The sequence below is a fragment of the Leptonotus elevatus genome, chromosome 4, assembly GCF_054856555.1.
Source record: "Leptonotus elevatus isolate MCC_2025b chromosome 4, RoL_Lele_1.0, whole genome shotgun sequence".
Classification (NCBI taxonomy): Eukaryota; Metazoa; Chordata; class Actinopteri; order Syngnathiformes; family Syngnathidae; genus Leptonotus; species Leptonotus elevatus.
In genome coordinates this window covers 19074999-19097069 of record NC_141242.1, presented here as the reverse complement: position 1 = coordinate 19097069, position 22071 = coordinate 19074999, and the positions used below count along the sequence as shown (strand labels likewise).

Genomic DNA, 22071 nt, shown 5'->3' with positions numbered 1-22071 from the left:
GGAAGCCGCAAAGGCACAAACACACGCCGCCTACGCTAAGGCAAACTTCAAAATAAAGTTGACCAAATAATACATTGACACCAATGCTTACACACTTGGTGGATTTTAGTGTGAAGTCTGCCTGCATGGTGGAGTGAACGTTAGCTTGACTACTTCCCTTTGACATTTTGGCGTGCATTATCAACGTTTCCATTGAAATTACATATTTTCTATCACCATTATCATAATGCAACCCAGAAAGTATATTAAATAGCTAATTTAGGGCGCGAAGAAACCGCAAGTTAATTACGCCGTCATTGCACGATACGGCACAAGTCTCCGGCATTCGTTGCTAGTAGCTAACTGTTAGCGTTAGCATCGGGTGCCTGGCTAGCAACAGTAGTTTGACAGCTGTTGCTTGGCTCGCTTGCTCTTCTTATTGCGGACCTATGCTACTTTGTAATCCATTCTCCCTATTTAAACGAAGGGACTGTGCCTTAAATTGCAATTAGATGTATTTTTCATTGTTAAAAATAAAAACGTTGCCTTCATTTATAATAATTTTATGAAACGCTATCTTTAAAAAAAAAAAAACATTCAAAATGTCCAATATGACCATTTGGATTTTAGGAACAGAACTTCAAGTGCATTTACAAGTGCAATATAACGTAAGGCAGAATACCTTGTTATTTTATACATGGACCATGCATAAAATAATTAAGTATCTTGCCTTATATTGCACTTAAAAGTTGTGTTCCTAAATCCTAACGGCCACATTAGACATTTTGAGTCATATATATATATATATATATATATATATATATATATATATATATATATATATATATATATATATATATATATATATATATATATATATATATATATATATTATTTTATTTATTTTTTTAATTTAATGGACAAAAGCATTTTATAAAATAAATTAAGACAAAGTTATATTTATCTGATTTCATTTTATTTTTAAAACAATTCAATCCGTGACTTTTGTGATTCGTTGCACCACAAGTTGTTTGGGTACAAAATGAGTTGTCAGCAAAAAAATGAATTGCAGTATGTCTCAGATTAGATCACTTACAGAGAGGCAACAACTAATCTGAAGTTGCACAAAAAAACGGTAAGTGAGATAATGTCAGTTGTTGCTGCGTAGTTTATGAGACTGTAAACTCACTGGTAACACATTGCAAACACGGCAATCTGTTGCACTACTCTGGGTACTTTAATGGTCACCTGAAATAATATCATCTACGATGCTATCAAGATGACTCAAAAGGACTTGAAACTCAAAGTGTAGGACTTGTAAATCGCTAGAGACTTGTCAGTCTTGACTGGGGACTTGACTCAGGACTTGAGGGCAAAGACTTGAAACGTACTTGTGACTTGCAAAACAACGACTTACTCCCAGCTCTGCCAGAAGGTACAATAAACCAGCGTATCCGCCTGTTGCCATTCATACGCCAGAACTGGCATGTGCACACATAGCCACTAAGTGGTGCTGAAGCCCCTGCCCTTTTGTCCTGGAGAACCATTTTTTTGCAGCCCTTCTTTTTTATCCATTCATCAATATAATACAAATAAATAAATAAATAAAATGTACCCTCTCTGTGTTCTATTCCACCCAAAGTGTGTAATATTTGACGGACTTGGATTGTGTCCATGGAGAATGTGCATTGGCACCTGCCTTGACACCCCTGACACGTCCATGTCCTCCTTTTGGCTCTAACATAGTTGGGTGACTCAAAAGAGACAGGTAAGAATGTTTGTGCATTCCTTGATAAAGTTTGGTGCACAATTAACTGCAGTTAACATTATAGAGACACTAGTGAACACATGATGTGGCTACTGGCTCAATGTTTCATAAACACATGCAGAAAATGGGGTAGAAGTGATGCAATACTCGCTAAAATGTATTTGTTAGCAATATAACTAAACAGAGTAAGTGATAGGACAACAACTTCAAACTTCGTTCAACATGTAAAGTTGCACAAAGAACGGTAAGTAAGCTAATGTCAGTTATAAGCTAATTATTGTTGCTAGCTGTGTAGTTAATGAGACTGTAAACTCACTTGTAACACATTGCAAACACGGCAATCTGTTGCACCACTCTAGGTTCACTCCCCGTGTCCCAGACTCCTACTTTGATGGTCACCCGAAATAATATAATCTACGATGTTGTTCAAATTACTCGAAATGATTTGAAACTCAAAGTGTAGGACTTGTGAATCGCTTCAGACTTGTCAGTCTTTACTCGGGACTTGTTAGTCCGGATTTGGGACTTGACTCGGGACTTGAGGGCAAAGACTTGAGACTTACTTGTGACTTGCAAAACAATGACTTACTCCCACCTTTACACAATGATGTCAGTTTTTAAAATGCAGTGAAGTCTGAGGAATCAACGGCATTCAATGTTGGTTGTTTGGCCTTGCCACTCGCATGCACATGCAAATGCAGTGGCTCAGTTATAAGCCTGAATTTTCAGATAAATAAATACATTTTCATACAAATCTTACACTGTACATGTATAAGTTTACTGATTAGTATTTTCTAAATTTGAGTAAAAAACGAAAATCTCAATAATCTATTTATAGATTCGTATCGGGATTAATCGGTATCGAATTGTGACTTATGAATCGTGATACAAATTGAATCGCCAGGTACTAGGCAATTCACACCCCTAATATATATATTCATTATAGAGTCTAAGTTGTTTTTTTTTTTTTCATTTTTAGACCGTACTGTATTTCAGTTCATAAGGTAGAGACAAATATTTTTTTCCATGTACAAATTGAATTGACATTGAATGAATGCTCGCTGATGCACTCCATAAAGACTATTCATAAAAGTACATCATGTACTCTAATACTTGATTGCTCTTCCTTTTACACAAGGAACATTCCACAAGTGTCTATACCATTCTCAGTACAATCTTCCCCTACATTGCAGCGTGCCCATCTATACACAGTTCTATTTTTTATTTAAAAAGAAGAAATTGAAAAATCTAATCCCTCCCAAGCAACCTGATGACTAAATAATCCAAACACAATCCAGAAAAGACATGATTTAAATTTATTTCAGTGAGATTAGAGTAGATCCACATTTTTTTTGCTTGCTATGTTTTTAAGGGGGTGTGCGTGCATGTGTGTATGTGTGTGTGTGTGCGTTTGCGTGCGTGCATGTGTGTAACTTCATTTACTGATTAATTCAGTGCTGTATTTGTTAAAATCATAATCAATGTGTTTTCTCATTGTTGTTGATGTGAGCCAAATTAGCACAAATCTGGAGGGTTGTTCAAGCCCAAAATGAACAACAAACAAAAATGAGAAACCAACAAGAAAGCTGGCAATGAACTTTTTGCCGTATGAAAGCTTAACAATGGTAATCGGTTGCAATCACCATAGTATATTCAGGAAAACCAATAAGACCGTAGTTGTTCTAACTGTAACAAAGGTAGCAATAAATCATTGTAAATTGCTAAATGGACAGTTTTGGTGCACAATAGAATGGACACACCTGTCCCAATACGCTAACAGAGAGTGAAAATAGGAAAAAAAAAATGTGTATCTATAACAGCTTCCCTTTCTGCCTAGCTTTGCATACAGAGTCACGGTCTCAAGTAAACTTTTCCCAAATAATTTGAAGCATAGAATTGTCAGATAAATGAACTAACTAAAACTAAAGGGTCTCTTCCAACCCCTGGCTGATTAAATGATGTGCCCATATAGTCTAGATGTTGGTATCAATAACAACATATTATTTCCTCAGTTAAAATTAGCAAGCAATGAAATGTTATGCCGCTAATAAAGCTTACAAGACAGACTGGCCTTATAGTCTCACCCTTTTCAGGGTTTTACATTGAACCACAGATTCCATGCATCTTGATTGGATTGCATGAGTTGCAGCTTCTGCAGAGAAGGCCAGACTTCCCTCCCCTTGGCCACTTTGTCTTGCTCTTCCAGGAGAATCCTGAGGCATTCCCACTTCAGCCGAGAGACTCGCGTGCCTGGAGACTTCCCTGAGGCATCCTGCCAGTGGGATGTGCCCAAAACACCTCAGCAGGGAGGCATCCTAATCAGATGCCCGAGCCACCTAATCGGTCTTTGTTCGATGTGGATGAGCAGCTGCTCTACTCCTTTCCGGATGAGCGAGCTTCCCACCCTATTTTCAAGGGAGATCTGGACACCATGTTCTTGTTCTTTTGATCATGATACACAGCACATCACCATAAGTGAAGATGGGAACATCTTTCTACCCTCACTTATGAACTGCTCCACTTGGGGAAGGATCTGATTTCCGAACTGGAGGGGGCATGCTGCCCTTTTCCGACTGAGGACAAAACTCTCCGTTTTGGAGGTGGTGATTTTTGTTCCAACCACTTTACACTTGGCTGCAAAACGCCTTAGTGAGAGTGGAAGATCGCAGCTTGATGAAAAGCTGAGACTTAACACTGAGGCCACCAAACCTCAACATCTTGACTGTGCCTTGAAATTCTATCCTTAAAGGTTATTAACAGAATTTTTTTGACAAAGGGCAACCTTCACTGGAAACAAAGTCCACTTATGCGGACCGAACTCTGACATTGATTACGCAAGGACCGAACTGCCCGTATCAGGAGTCTGCACAGGAAATTTTGTATTGTAAATTTTACTCTGAAAAATACTATATTTGGTCCCAGTCGAAACAGAGTAAACTTTTTACTTGGAAGAGAGTAAAATATCCATCCATCCATCCATTTTCTTAACCGCTTAGTCCTCACAAGGGTCGCGGGGGGCACTGGAGCCTATCCCAGCTGGCTTCGGGCAGTAGGCGGGGTACACCCTGAACTGGTTGCCAGCCAATCGCAGGGCACACAGAGACGAACAAGCATCCACACTCACAAGCACACCTATGGACAACTTGGAGAGTTCAATTAACCTAACATGCATGTCTTTGGAATGTGGGAGGAAACCGGAGTACCCGGAGAAAACCCACACAAGCATGGGGAGAACATGCAAACTCCACCCAGGAAGGCCGAAGCCCGGACTCAATCTCACGTCCTCTGCACTGGGAGGCGGACGTGCTAACCAGTCACTCACCGTGCCGCCCTGAGAGTAAAATATTTATAAAAAAAAAAAACATTCAATAGTTGAGGAGCATTCACAGAACCTTCAGGTTGGGAGACAGCCGATCTAACCATTGACCCATGCCACTTCTACTCTGTGTCAATATATCGCAGGTGTCAGGTGAAATCCTCGTACCTTAATTTTTGGTTTCTCTTTGGACACAGCAGAAATATTTTAACTAACTATACGTATGGCATAGCTCAAGTGGTAGAGTGTATGTCTTCCATGCTGAAGGTTCTGGGATCGTTCCTCAACCCTTGAGTGTCTTTTGTTGTTGTTGTTTTTAGTATTTTACTCTCTTCCAAGTGTAAAGTTTACTCTGTTTAGAGTGGGACAGAATATACACTAGTCTTTTTTAGAGTCAAATTTACTCTACGAAATGTACAGTGTGGTACTCCATACTCCAAACCGCAGAATGCAAGGGTAGAATAAATATTCTTATTATCAGGTTTACATAAATTTGAAGAGAAAAATAATGCCACGCTGCTCAGAACTATGGCGCAAGCTCATGCTAGCATCATAGTACTGAGCAAGCATTGACCACGGGTGTCTCTTGGCAATTACTCTTGAGCTTGCATCAGGGAGCAGTGCAATGGATTGATGTGAGTCAGAGGAAAGTCAGGATTGTTTTGTCAAATCCCACTGGGAAGATTAGCACATCCTCCGTCTCTGACATGGCAAAAAAATCCTCTATCCCCTAAAGCACATCCCCATGCGTATTTGTGTGCATTTTCATGATTGTCTGTAGAGAAGTAGGCAGATACGCAGACATTTACGATAAGTGAACGAACAAAACTGTGAAGGCTTCTGGCTGCGAATGTGCGTGCCTTGGAAAGAGATACTGAGAGTAAGATAGATGTTGTGATGAAGACAAAAAAAAACAACTAATAAATGCCTTCACGGCGCATGGATGCATGAATGAATGTGTGAACGCCTGTGGCTGGCTTTCTGAGTGACTGTGCCCCGGCCTGACTACATGGATTTATTCCCATGATTCCATTGTGCGTCATACACACAACTCAGCCTACTTTTTTTCCATGCTAATTTAGATGTGTGAGTGTGAGCAGCAAAAATCTTACCATCAGCCCAAAAATATTCCACCTCCCCGCTTCTTCCCTCGTCCCCATCGAGGGCCTGCAGCTGATAGACAAAGGTCCCCTCAGTGGCATCAGGGGACACTCCAGCCTGGTATGGGTACGGCTTCATGTTCCACTCAGGGACGTTGTCATTGACATCAGTGATCGTCAGCTTCACCTTGTTCAGGTACCAGTCAGGGCCTGGGGGAAAGGGTAGATAGTGATGGCATTATGGCTACTGAAAGTGACAGCTGTCATGTAAGTGTGTGTGTGTACAGGGTAGGCAAGCAGCCAGCTGAATCTGGAGCACAGACATGCAGCCAGTCAGCCAGGGTGCATATCTGATCATGACATACGTTCGTCTCCAAAAGTATTGGAACAGCCAGGCCAGTTCCTTCGTTTTTAGACTGAAAGCATCTGGTTTGACATCAAAAGACATTTTAGTCCAGGCATATATGGTACGTCTGGATTAGTGACGTGCAGTTAGGATAGGCAAGGTAGGCAGTGCCTACCCCAGGCTGAAATTAATTTGTTTTATTATTTATTTCATTTCAGAAAGTCTATACTACCTATAGGATTAAAAGTGACAACATTTGGTGACTTTTATACCTCAATTAAAAATGACTCATTACTTTGTCTGGCCTGCAGGCAAAAATGCTGCAAAAAGTATCCTTCTGAAGGCACACCGCTTTTCTAACTGCTTTTCTCAGCCCTGTCTGCGTAGTGAATGTGTGTTTGCGCATGCGTAGTCAGTTTCCCAGTAGAAAAGTCCTTTACGCAAATAGGCAGATCGCTACGCAGGATTTTTACGTCGCTGGATTAGCGCATTTGTGATTTCAAAACACACTTAGTGCACAGCAAAGCAATAAGATCTGGAGAATATAAAATTATTTTCACGCCTTTTTTTTTCTGAGAAAACGCCATCTTTTGAAGGATGGGAGACCAACGCCTTAGCTACCGGATTTTCAGCAAAGTAAGGCACAAAGAATTATTTGTACTTTTGACAAAGAATGGTGCAAAAGGAAAGATTGGCTTTGTGGATGTGCTTCGATTAACTGGCTGTACACTTTACATGGTGTTTGATATTGCTATTGCTATTGCTAGCTTGATTTTGTGAGGAATTTGGCTGTTTTACAGGGAGATATTCACTTTATTACATTCTTTCCGGGTGTCCGGGCGTGTTTGAAATTGTCCGATTTTCGTTGTGCGGCAAATGGGAGGCAGCGCACTGCAACGTTTACTGTGGTTGGCAGACCGCGCACTGCCTGTGACGGTGGCCCAGAACTTAAGCTGAGTGGCAAGTGTTGAGCTGGCGATGGGTACGAACCCCGCTCGAAGTAAAAAAAAAAAAAAGATTGCGGAGCAAAACATGCAAAACTTCAAAAGAGAGTAATGTTTTTTTTTTTGCTTTATTTTATAGCTAAACAGAGGAAGCATATGTTAAAATAGTTTGAATGTATGGAATCTTGTATCTGAGTATCAAGTATCTCGAGGTCAGGCTGAGTGTCCTCCTTTTTGGAAATGAAAATATGGTCACCCAAGGATACGTTATACACTCAACCTGCCAACACACACATTTGTAATTGGTGTGTGCGTCTCAATTTGCGTCTGCCTGCCTACCCAAACCTTGAGCTCACTGCACGTCACTGGTCTGGATCAGAGAAGAAACAAAAAAGAAATGTCACATTTTTAGGTGGTCAAAGTCCGTCCAGGGTGTGCAGGGTGGGGGAGGCTACTAAAGATAAATAAGACAAGCGAGAGAATAGAGAATACAGTTGATGGTTGACTCAATAAGATATATATATTCTTTTTTTGTGATTCTTTTCCAGGCTTACATCCTTCGAGCTTTTCTATAGCAGGTAAAATGCATGTTATAGGATTTGAGTCTGGAGATTGGCAGCCTAAAATAAGAAAAGAGTATTGGACTCTTTCAACTTCAGTCTGCTTTCAACATTTTACCACTTTGAAGAGGAATGTTGACTTTCAAACTGAATTCATCAGTTGATTCATCTTATCATACCCATAGTTAAGCTGATTAAATGGAACGGACTCTGGCCGTTGCTTGATGTTCGCCCAGGCTATGTGCCAAGCCATGGGCGGAGAAAATCAGTGTGGGGGTGATTATTTACATTTATTTGGTTGTATATTGTCACCCATGATGAATGGGGCTTTCCAGAGACCAAGCTATTTGTATACAATCAATTAAAACAGTCAATTTTACATAATGTTTCCTATTTAGTCAAGTCTAGAGAACCAAAACAGCATTTTTCTTCCGTTAAAGGGGAAATCAACCTCACAAATGTGACCCCACTAGTCTAAACATGACATTCTGATTAATATTACATTTGTGGAATATCAATTATAAAACAGAATCCAGACGTTTTTATCCATCTCAGGGGACGGCCATATTGACACTTGCTGTCTTCTGAAGATGACATCACAGATGCTCAGGGTTCAGGCAACAACCAAATACAGCTCATCTGTTTTATGAAACTGAGCTGTGATTGGTTGTTACCTGAGACCAAAGAAACATTGATATCTTCAGTCGAAAGCAAGTGGCAAAATGGCCACCTTCTGATATAAATAAAAAACTGCTGGATTTTTCTGCTTAACTCATATTCCACTAATGCAATGTTAGCTAGAATACTGTATTAAGACTAGTGGGGCAGCATAGAACATATTATTGTAAAGCTAAATCAAGTGATATCGTGATTTCTTTTTTTAATACGCTATATATTTAACAGTGCACTTAAATTTGTATGGATAACATTAAAAACAATTTTTTATATAGCTTTCTTCTTTGTATGGATTTTTTGGATTGTTTGTTTTTTGCTTGTTTTTAATAAAAATATAAATAAAAAATCACAGCAAAAATGTTTGCCTCCATTATTGTGACCTAAAACCTGTATAACTCAATTAATTTGAAAGTAATATGTAAAATGCTTTCTCGCTTAAGCCTTTAGATTTTGTGGCAAAATTGAGTGGTATTTGGAACTTTTCAAAATTCCCTGCACCTGATTTTCGTGTCGGGGCAAATCTAGTTTAGCGTGTTTATGAATTTGGTAGACGCGCTACGCCTTGCTGGTGTTCCGACTGCCACGCCTCCGGCACATCTCACAAATTGGTGACAAATAGGAGACTCTGTTTTAGACCTGGACAAAGCAGGTCTAAATGGTGGCGCAATGTGGTGTAACAAGATTTGGGTGGATTTGATCGAGGCGCAGGCAGACAGAGCCAAGTGATGCTATTGATATAAGAGTGAAATGATAATATGCTGTCAAGGATGGCACACACATTTTTGATGAAATACAACTAATACAGACTTATTAGTTGTATTTCATCGTGCGAGGAATTACCTACAGTAAATCTACAAAAGCATGGGGGCAAATTCTCAAGCAAAGCATATGATTCCATTCTCTATTGAGACTCCCCTGGGTTGAACGGGACAACGCATCAGCCACAGTCTCCTGTAGCAAATCTCTAAAAAAGTTTCCTTTATCTTCCCGCAGGGGCTCAGTCTGGATGCCTCATGGCTGCAGGCATTTGGTTCCCAGCTCACTTCCGCACTAGAGTGACTAAGAAGATTCCCTGAATCCAATTATCAACCAGTGTGCCAGGTTTGACAGCAAAAAAATAAACAGCAGCAGTCACATTGAAGAATAGCCAGGAATGAGGTATTGTTGCTATCTACATAATAATGTAGTGACATGACAATTTAAAAAACAATGGTCTTTGTGCATTGATCTCGGCTTAAGTTTGTTCTTAAATGCTTAAGTGTGGATTTTGGCAGGTAAGATTTCATCAGCGTCAAACAGGCTTTAAACTAACTTCGAGCAAAATGGCGTTTGTTGCCCTTAAAAAAAAGACATTTGTTTGTAATGTTGTGAGAACTGCCACCAAAAGTGAACGATAACATCATTAAGAGAATAACTTTGCAACAAAAATCCATTCATGTTAATAAATTAAGGTACGTAGCAAAAAAAAAAGTTATAAAAGCATGAAATCCTTGGGAATAATGGTGATTAGGAGGGCCCAAAGTAACTGTTTAGCTTACCAATTTTAGTGACTGTATGTTCATAAAACAATCAACACATCTATTTTGACCACTAGAAATATTTCAACAGCAAATGTCTATGCACTATGACACACTCTTCAAGAATTTGTGCAGATGCAGTAAAAGTCCACTTGGCACATATGGTTTACACCTTTTTGTTCATTGGAATCATAAATGAGGGCTGCGGGCTCCCAGCTGCTTGCCTCAACCACTCAAAGCCCCCCCCCCCTTCCCCCTCAAAATTTCCTATTGAAATGCAGCAGTGTACTTTGTGCACTAAAATCAGGCACTTGAAGCACTTGATGCCATTACAAGATTTAATGGGGCAAAATTGGAGCAAGTATCGTAAGCTAAGCCACTATTTTTAAAATATTAGCTGTGATCTTTTGTCAATGTGGCATGAGGAAATGTCAGATAAGGTGCCAAGTAAACAAACATCAGGGGGTTCAACCCAGAAAATAACCCGTATTGGGATACACACACACTCACACACACACACATGCATGAGGACATCTCATTGACATCATGCATTTCCTAGAGCCTTACCCTGACATTAACCGTCGCAACTGACTACCTTACCCAAATTCAAACCTAAACTCTAAAGCCAAGTTTTGACCCTCAAAAAGAGGTTTGGATTCCACGTGTCCTTGTGGGGACATTTTGGTGGTCCCCACAATGATAGTAAAAACCCAGAAAATGGTCCCCATGATGTGATATAAACCTGCACTCACGCCCACACACACAGATATGAACAGAAGCACTAAGATTGTCAAGTAGTGATGTCACAGCCGAGCACATGATACTTACTGGATTCAATACAATACGTGTGTCACTGTCTTCCTGTCAGACAAACACACACTCACAAAGTCTCTCTAATCCCATTATGTAAACAGTCACCTGAGTGTAACTGGTGGCTGGTTATATATGTACCTTTTAATCCAGGACAAAAGTAGCAACAGTATATTCACTGCCTGAAGAACGGGTGTGCTCATGTGCTGTCCCTGGAATAAAACTGTTCTTCTTTAATATTTTCCCAACAACAACACTGCTGCCATTAAGAATTGCATGAATTCATAACACCTGATTAAAAAATTCGAATGAACCAATTCATTGTTCTTACCTTTAAGTATTCGAACCGTTTACTAGACTTCATTTGCCAGTGCAGGTTCATGCAGGGGCACCTCCCAAAAAGGTTTTTTTGTGAAGCAAATGTTTTAGTTAAGTTCAAATTCCAAATATAGGTTAAACTTATTTTTTGGGGCGTTCACAATAATAATAATAATAATAATTATTATTATTATTATTATTATTTATAATACGGTTTACATGTGGAGACAAATCTCAATGCGCAGAGTAGAGCTGTCAAAATTAATAAATCGAAAAGTAATCGATTATCAAATTAAACTACGAAATGAACACCAATCACTTGATAATAAATAGTAATTAGAGAAAAAATGCTTTCGTAATACACTTAAATGCAAACATTTAAATTAATCAGATTAGTCGATTAATTGATTGAATAATCGATAGATTAATTGCTTCTAAAACAATTTGATAGTGACAGCACTAGTAAACAGAATACCAATAAAATTGCTGTGTATATTTATGTATATCCGACTTATGTATAACCTCATTGCTCGCCACTGGCTCATGTGTACTGCAACATGCAGGAGCTGGTTTGAAGAAAGAGAGAAAAATCTCATTCATTCTTTTGAAAGCGGTTTACAGTTAAGATGCACTTTGATGAGAAATACAGTATGTTACACTCCAGAGAGTTCACAACAGCAACATAATAGCTGCAAAGTGCGTGACAGCTCCTAAAAGGATTGTTAGAGGGATAATAACAGAGGGAGGAAGAAGCAAGGGGAAAATAATTAATCTATCTGCCTGCCCAGGCTTTAAAGTTGCTCCGTAGTGAGAAAAGTTCTGGGTTGGATCCTGACGATAGTTCCTTTCAGATAAATTGCCACTGTATCATGGGCGCTGAGAAACTAATCAATGTTCAGATGGTATCGCCTAAATGTCGACAGCTGTGGTTTATGCAATTTAAGCGTGATCATCCTGCTTCGTAAAAACGGAACAATCCACTTGATGAATAATGCTACAGCATAAGGATTTTAGCGTAAAGCAGGCTCGTTATTCAACGTAGAAATCATAGCTTTGGCTCTTAACATTTAGTAGAGTCTTTGCAGGAAGACACGTTCCTTGCTTCTTGGTGTCTTTCCTTCCGCAACATGTCTCTCTGGTAATAGTAGCGATGATTTTACAAGACTCCATCTAATTAGCCTGTTACAGACACTAATCAGAGTCAAGGCAGATAATTAAAGCCTATCAGTTTAGGAATTATAATGAAGTATATATGAGTGTGCACGCAACAAGCATGCCTCGCACGGCAACAAATAAGAATGACTTCTAATCTAGTACGTGTGCTCAACCCTCGCCAGGTGCAACAAGCCAAGACAGGAGACAAAAGATGGGATCGAAAAAATGGCCCACAGGCTCTCCCGGATTTCTCATAAGTCCAGTTTGATTTTGAGTCTCAGGGTGATAAAAGCGCTTGCACTGTACACAGCAAAGCCTTAAGTATACGAGCGTTTGCTGGCATAACTATGTATCATAAAAAGGTGGATGACAAGGGCGCAAAGTGTGTTTATGTATGACGTGTTGCGCATGTGTGTGTGTTCTATCTTGCCGCTAGTTTATGTTTCCTGCTGTTAATCCTCCCCTTAGGTAGTTGCTGTATAAAGTTGCTAAGTGGCTCGTGGAATAAAGAGAAAAGTTGTCTCAAGTGCCTACGTGCACATATAGGCTGCCTGTGTGCACTTAGAGTGTACACTGCCCACGGTAAAAGGACACGTACTGTGTGTGGGATGAGTGATGAGAGTAAACAGTGAAGCCGAGGATCATAGATACAGAATACACAGAAGACCCACAGAGGGAAATATAAAGGAAGAAGAGGCACAAGTGTGAAGGAAGGATCCAGTCTTATGCGACGCATTCAAGTAACTCAACACTGTATTGAGACAATACAATGCAAAGCGGCATCTACAGTTTGTTTGGAGGAAAAAGATTCTCTCGCAAAGAAAAGACCGGCAAGTAATATCAGTGTGTAGTTATGGATCCCTGGTTTATCCTGTACGCTGTGGGGAATCATTTAAATCAACAAATATTTGCACGGAATTAGATCTTGTGCGTGTAAGCAAAAATGGCAATGGCCCAAGCGAGAGAGAAATTATGGGGTGCCGGCTTACATGCAGTTGAATGGAAAGTTAATATCAGGTCAGAGGGGGGTAATATTTTGTATGAATAAGCCTTACACACACACACACACACACACACACACATGTAAACAAACAACTCTGAGAATGTGCAGATGACAGCTGGAGATTGAACAGGATGTGGGTTACATTAACTTAGCGACACTGCTGCTACACATGCTCGACTGCAGCAACAATGGCCGAGACTAAAGGCTAAGACAATACGGGCGGGGACATAACTTGCCAATGTGTTTATTACACATTTGAAATGGATTCAAATGGGAGCCAAATTACTTTTTTTGCAACTGCTAACTTCAGGTAAGGGTAAAGGAGCAAACAAACACACACACAAAAAAAAAGCCAGATAAAAGAGGGAATGTTTGGATTGGATCAATGGAACAACATCAGTGTAAAAACACAGCATGAGAGTATGTGGTACACTGGGAATAATATTAGAAACCGTACACTCTAATGAGATCCAATACACAAGTTGTGAATGTTTACTAAACGACACTTTTATGCTACATGCAGGCGAGAGTGACCAGACATCGTGTTTAAACGAGACAGTCCCGAGTCCCGGCGGATTTTGCCAGCCCCGTTGTTTTACGCAGGCTTCATCTCGGTGTCCCATCTTTTTAATTTATTGTTGCATCTAATCGCGGGCAAACGTGTTTTTGTCGAACCGGAATTATAACTACTTCCTGCTTCATTATGGGAAATATAGTCCTACTAGCATAATGTGGCCTGTCGGAGGTTTCAGAGCTTTTTTGGGTGGCATATTTCCAATCTTACAATCGGGGACTGGTGCGAGGTAAACACATAGCTGAGCAAATAAGGATCATGGTGAGTGCATTGACTTGTTAAGATAACATTTAGCATTAGCTAAACACAACCACCTGTCACCAGATTGACTAGCCATTACATTTGTTATAAATAGTTCCTGGTAATGTTGTAGTGTGCTAGCTTTTAATTTGAAAATCCTTTGCAATTTTGCGTTTTGCTCGGCAGCTTACCACAGATGAAAGTATATTTCATCCCGGCCTGTCACATTCTCAAAGAGTCCCCACATTTCTTACCAACAAGTCCTCCAACAATAAACGACCATATTGGTTAATTTACCATGCACCAAAATACAACCAAGTATTACATATTGTATTTTAGGGACCCCTATCAGCCATGGTAAATAACGGAAAAATGTTCGTGGGACTCGAACCCGGATCGTCTGGTTGGAAAACGAAGTAAAAAACCCCTGCCACAGTTTGGCATTAGCCCCTAGCTAGACCTGAAAGTAAAAACTCTCTTACAGTTTGGCTTCAGCCCTAGGTGCTCGTTTACTTGCTAGGGAGCTAGCTAGTGCTCCCACAGTTTGACTTTAGCCCCAGGTGCTGCTAGCTAGCTCCCTAGCTACGCCAAACTGTGGTAGGGTTTTTACTTTCAGGTGGTAGCTAGCTAGCTCCCATGGTGCTCGTTTACCTGCTAGCACTTGAAAGTAAAAACCCTGCCACAGTTTGGCTTTAAACCCTGATGCTACCTAGCTAGCTAGCTCCTTGCAGATAAACGAGCACCAGTCTCGACTGCTTTTGGCCTGGAAATTGTGTTTTTTCGTCCATTCAATATTAAAAGATGTCCGGGGTTTTGGCATTTTTGCTAGCGCTGCCTTTTGGCTGCTGTCAAAGAAGGCGGCGAGGAAATTACGTAGTCAGATAGCCACACGTGGGGATTTGTTTACATTTATTGAACCAATGATATACGAGATTTTTAACTGAAGCCACTCTTGGCCAATACAGACCAGTGACAAACGTGGGTGGGGCTGCTGATGTTGGGTCACATAAAATCAACCTCGGCTCATTTTCTGTAAAAGGCGGACAAACCAGCGTCCGGCTTAGGATTGCGCAGGACGCAGGACACGTCACTGAAAAGTTGGACTGTTCGGCCTAAATCCGGACGTCTGGCCACCCTATTTAGATCCCAGTAACTAAACTTATGGTTCACTTGACTATTTCTCCGCTATTTACATGGCCGATACGGGTCGCTAAACTACAATACATAACACTTGGTTGTAATTTGGCACATTTCAAAATGACCTATGTGGTCGTGTATTGTTGAAGTACAGTCTCTTTCTTACACCGGGTGTCTTTGGAGCACGTTTGTGGCCCCAGACGAATCTAATGAAACTTCCCTGCCGGGTACGGTTCCAGACAGTCAGCGCAGAGGAGCACATATTGCCATTGAATAGATGATTGATAGTATTAAATATTTTTGGCAACAACTTAAAAACACTAATCCATCTTTTGTACTAAATCTGTAAAAGAGCTTTATTCACTGTCAGGAAATGCGAACAAGCACACTCTATTTTTCTAACGCTCTCTATCACTCACTCACCCCCCCCCCCCCCCACACACACACGCACCCCCACAAACTCATTCATTAAGCATTATAAACAGGTATGCCCCGGCGGGCATTATAGGTTAATTAAACACATAGCTTAGCTTTAGAAGAGTTGTTGGTGGCAAATGTGGGTACTTTTCAACGTATGTGACATACACTTGTTTCCCACAGATTTGAAATGGGGGCTCTATCTTAGTCCTGTTTCTACGCCTCCTCTAGCCTCAAGATCCATAAAGAGACGGCAAACTAACATTACATGCGGTATATCCAGTTTTTTGGGTGGTGGTGGCTAGTTTACTTGGGTGGCCCGCCCAAGTATTAATAGGGTGTGGGAAACACTGACTTCTAAACTGCACTCGCCATGTCATAATATAGAACAGGCTCGTTGACCATTACGCAACCGTTACAATACACCATAGCTTGCTGTGAGTCATTGCAAAATGTGAGCTAAACGCCATAGCATGAAATACAGTACAGGATTGCTGTACAGAATGTTTTGACAGTTTAAAAATGTGGCAATCACCTATGTAAAGAGAGTATTGTACATGTTTATACATATTTTCTATTTCACAGCTGTCATTAAAATAACCAATGTAGTTTTGTGTGATGATGAATATTAAATATTATATAAAATGTCAATTATACAGCACGATATACGCTGAAGGATATAACAATCAAACCACACGATATTCACGCACAGTTAATAATCTGTGGATCTTTTCTATTAGGATGAGCAACAGAGCATGAACACATCAGATAAACATTTTGTTTTCCCTGTTTTTATATTTGCCTAATAGCTATTTATTTATTTTTCTTCATGCTTGCTCATAACAGGAGGGTGTTTGGACAAAAGCAGAAGCTCAAACGCTTGTGTTTTATAACCGCATGGTATCCATTTAAATATTTGAAAATGTGTTTCAATGAATTGTCTTTATTTCCTTTTGGTCAAACATGATAGAAACATCAGGACCATGTGCAGAGAAGACTTCCACAAAGCTTGCTTTATATCACAAACTCTTTGTTATATCATTTTAATCCCACTGACAACTGCATAGAGACTCCAATGAATATATCATATAATTAATGAAGGTTTCTATTAAATACTAAATACCAGTAAGACTTACATGAAATAAACAGGAAGACACCATCACCAAATGATTTGAAATGTCTTCCATGCAGCATAAACGTTTCTTGTAACTTCATTTCTCTATTTGATAAAACAGTAGGCTGTCTTTTTTTTCACATCCCAAAATGAACAAAACACAGCTCCAGTGAATTTGACTCTTCATATGGCAGCATGTCAATTTACACATGCACTTTTTTTTTTTTATATATATATGTCTGATTATATATATATATATATATATATATATATATATATATATATATATATATATATATATATAGTACACACACTCAGACTCACCCTTTTTGATGTGCCTGGATATTAAAGTTAAAATGACCAGAATGCTCTCTGACTGCGGAAATCAGATTGTGTCACAGTAAAGATGATAAATAAAGCCAATAATAGTAGAAAAATACAGAAGTAAAATGTCTCTTACAGTGTATAAGCATAGACTGTAGAGAGAAGAATTTAATATTTGCTATGAGAAGCACTAGGTACTTAGAAGATTTTTTTTGATTACTTTAATTAAAGTAATAGGATTATAATCTGGGGATTGTGAATGTCTATAACATTTTAGTGGCTACGATAGACTGAAAACAATTGTGTCTTTCAAAATGCACAGGAAAAGACTAGTTTAGCGTGTTTAAGAATTTGGTAGACCTTGCTATGCCTCGGTGGGCTTTCTCGTAGATGGAGCTGCCGCGCCCCCAGCACATCTGGCAATTTGGTGACAACATTTTTTAGTCGTTTTTAGACTTGCAAAAAGCAGGTTAAGTGATGGCGTAGGTCTTGTAATGCAAGGATTTGATCGAGGTGCAGGCAGACAGATTTTGGTGCTCTGTGGATGTGAGTGGGGGATGTTCTGTATTTCATTCATAAATATTATATAAATACAGCGTGGGACAATCCCATAGAATCAATGAAGAAATCAATATCATTGTAATCTCAAAAAAAAAACGTCAACAGCACTCGCCTAACCTCATATCACAACTGCACGATTGAGTGTGCAAGGCGGTCTCCAAATGCCCACATCACGTGTGCAGCCAACTATCATCTACAAGCACTAACGGCCTTTTCTATTTGCGCTAGTCTAGCAAAATACCAAAAGAAAAAAAAACTCCACCCATGATCACCGTTAGACTGCACTTTGCCCTAGACTTGCGCTTGGAATGAATATAGTCCCCCAAATGTGAAGATCTGTCTATTCACACACACTCATATGAAAACATTTGTTTATCACTCATATACACCACACCAGTGAGCCCCCCCCCCCATAACTCATAATATGATACATTTTTCAATCATGATCACATTGCCAAATTTGATATTAGGCACTTTGTGAAGGGACAGGAGAGAACTGCATAAGTAATAATGACTGGCTGAGGTGGAGTTAAAAAAAAAAAGAAGAAAGAAAAGTAAGACGATCAGGGATAGAGTTGGACAGGTGTTGTTCACACAAACAAAAGGCTGATTGCACAGATGCACACTAAACAACTTTAAGCTAGTGAGTTAGTGGTGACTCAAAGGTATGGTGAAATATACAGTTTAGGCAGCCTTCTACACTCTAAAAATGGATTGGTTAAAAACAACAATCAATATAGTTGGTTAAGCTTATATTGGCTTTATTAACCAATAGATTGGTCAGACATTGACCATTCCGGGTGGTTACGGGCATACCAATTTTATTAGTTAGCCAAACAACCAATGAAAATATAGAAAGTAAATCTAGATAGATCACTTGGAAATATGTTTATTGTATCAATTTATTGTATTCTAAATGTATTTATTAATTATTATAAGTGATTATAATGTTATATATAAATATAGTGTTTAAAATGGAAATGTGTAAATATACAACTAGGTATGACCAGCTCAGTGGATTAGTGGTAGCATGTCTACCTTGAGACTGGGAGGTTGTGGGTTCAATCCCTGGCTGGGTCAGAACAAACACTATAAAAATGGTACCCATTTGCCTTCCTGCTTGACACTCAGCATTATGGGTTGTAATTGGGGGGTTGGACCACCAAATGATTCTCGAGCATGGCTGATCACTGTTTTGGAATTTTACTTTCGCCCCACTTAGATGGGTGTGACAATCAGTGGTACTCTTTTTGTCAGCTTCTAACAAGATTGACCAATTTGTATCAGTTGGCCCAATAACCAATATATATTGGTTAAAAATGCCTACTATTATAGAGTGGTTGTTTTAACCAAAGGATCTGTCGGACACATAACTACCAGCTAGATTGGTCAAATTTAACCTTTTTTTTTGTGTGTGAATTTGACCAATCCGTTTTTAGGGTGTATAACTGAAAATATAGGCATTCATTTTCTGTAAAATAACTTAAAAGAAATCATGTATATACTGTACGTCAAATGCCCATTATTGTATGGACAAAGGTGCTTCCCCATGTCAGAGTTGATCCAGCCTGATGAAACAGCTTTCACCAGCACAAGCTTGTAGGAAAGGAGTTCCCATTGACGCCAAAGGAGACAAACCATAACAAATTAAGATAGATTTTGAGATCATAATTAAGATCCCAAATCCCCATTACTCAATAAAAGCTCAAATTGCAAATCCACAGATTTGCTCACCATCACGGTAGTCCATCGTAAATCATAAACATAAATAAAACATTGCTTTTTCAAAAGTATTATATGCTTGATAATACGTTATGTGCAAATTCAATTTGTGGGGTTTGCTAGTGAGGCACTAAAAAGGTCCAAACTTCGGCGCTAAGCACATGCAAGGCACCTGAGGAGAGTGTTGTCGGCTTCCCACACACCTTCGCATAGATCGGCTCCAGTAGAGTTATGATGACCTTAATTGGTTTATATAATGATATGCCAAGCTTGGAAATGTTAATTAGCCCCATGAACCCTCTGCTACTTTCAGGGTAATTTCACTACCTGCAATTTTTATGTGGTTGTGTTCATCATTAAATATGTGCCTTATATATATTTCCACTTATTTTTAGGGCCCTGCAGATCTTCCAACATTTAATCTGATAAAACTGATGAATTAAATTTTATGTTTACGCCTCACTACACTGATCACTCAAACAGAATATAGCATGACACACTGCAGAAACAACAGTAGAAAATTTCAGAAAAAATATATAGTGAAATAAGAAAATTATTACTTCAAATGAGCAAAATTATCTACCAACAATTTTTACCTATAAGATTTTAAAAAATAAGAAAATAACACGGCCCGTATCAACCACAGCGGTCTTGAAAAAAGTATTTTTAGACTAAAAACAAGCAATGTTTACTTTTTTCAAGCTGTCATAAATAGAACTATTTTCTTCAACTAAAAAGGTAACAGGTCCCATTTTCATTGTCTTTGGTATGACCCAGCCAGGGATTGAATCCACAACCTCCAAGTCTGAGGGTAGGCACTCTACCACTGAGCTGGTACTGGAACAAGGAAAAATTATCTTAGTAAATATAACAAAACAAACCATTTAAGCTATATTGCACTATTGTCTGATTGTTTTCATACTTGTATTTTCCATTTATCTTATTACTAGATTATGCAAAATCTTAAAATAAGAAAATTCAACCTATGAAACCCCACTTCAGGGCATTTTGATGGTGGTTAGTAGCCATCTTAAAATGTGGAACATATATATTTTTTTCTTCGCCTCACAGTACTTAAAACTGGCTGTTAACACTCAATGCATTAAGTAATAAGATAATTAAGTAATAAGTATCTTAAAATAAGCACGTTGATCTTGTCTGAAAATGTCATTTAAGTAAAAATTACTTGTCAAAGCAAAATAAGCAAATTTAGGTTAAATTTAAGAAATTATATCTTACTTAAGATCTCAGCTTTTGCAGTGCAATATTTAATAGATCCACTCATTCATTTTCTATTTTCTTTCACTTGTTTTTACATTTTTAGCACCAGTGTAAATGACTAACATTTGTCATTAAGATTCATGTATTCGTATTTTTTCTCACTCAAAATGCCACAACACGTGACAGGAACAAACACAAACTTAAAAAGGGTGCAATTGCAAGCTCAGGGAAACCTGAACAAATATCAAAAGGCACAGCAAACAATGTGGCAAATATTGAATATAACACACAGACAGCATTGTTTCTTATTCAAGCACATTTTGTGCGAAATGCATATGTGAAGGGGTGGGGGGGGGGGATCACAATGTTTGTAGAGTTTCTGAACAAACCAAAATGAAGCTAAAACTGTTTCTGTCAATGCAAATAAGCTTGTATTGTGAGGATGCTGCGATATGCACAAGATGGCAGCTGATTTCTGGCACAGGTCAGCTTACTTGAATATGATGGTTGCGGCATAGTACACTGAGCACCCACGTGAGTGTGAACCAGTCCAGATGCTAAAGCTGCAGGTGAAGCAAGCCAAGTGAAAGAGAAATCTGTGTGATGCAGGCTGCACACTGGTGCACTCACTGCGAGTCAAGAGAGCGGCTCGGTCACTGCGAAACACTTCCTGTGCTGTTGGCGAGATCGGCAACGGACGCAACAGGTGGAAAAGGGGGCTGTATATCTTCTCTTTTACTGCTTAGTTTGATGCTTTTTATGACCACTTGGCATTAAAACGGGCCATCATTTTTCTACCTTACGGGCACGTAGACAGAAAGCAGCCCAGTTAACTGAACCAAGACCTTTCTCTCCATAACGTGTCTCTTTAAAGGTAAAATGTTTATATATATATAAAAAAAGAAAAAAGCCTACGTAATGTGTCAAGCAGCTGGCTGGGTCAAAATATCACACACCATATCGCGAGTCCATAAAATCGGAGTTAAAAGAAAGTCGTTTTGTTCATCATGTAGATTTGTCCTATTAACTCATTCACTGCCATTGACGGCTATAGACGTCAAAAATTCATTCGAACTATTCCTATTAGTTTAACATATTTTTTTCCACTTTTGTTAACATGAGTATGAAAACCTAGATTTTTTTTTTTTGAAATACAGATATAAAATGTGTGATTAATCGTGAGTTAACTATTGAAGTCATGCGATTAAGTACAATTAAAAAATGTAATCACTAGTGATGGCAAAATGAAGCTTCATGAAGCATTTGCGAT

At 39.0% G+C, this 22071-nt stretch overlaps 1 protein-coding gene across 1 annotated transcript in view; it reads right to left on the bottom strand.

The window, feature by feature from the left end:
• Nucleotides 1-22071, bottom strand: part of LOC147175930 (neural-cadherin-like) — a 138872-nt gene that overhangs the window by 85885 nt on the left and 30916 nt on the right. The window contains exon 2 of the mRNA XM_086073599.1: nucleotides 6176-6373. Within this exon, the coding sequence (XP_085929725.1) occupies nucleotides 6176-6373 (198 nt within the window). The remainder of the gene's footprint in view (nucleotides 1-6175; nucleotides 6374-22071) is intronic.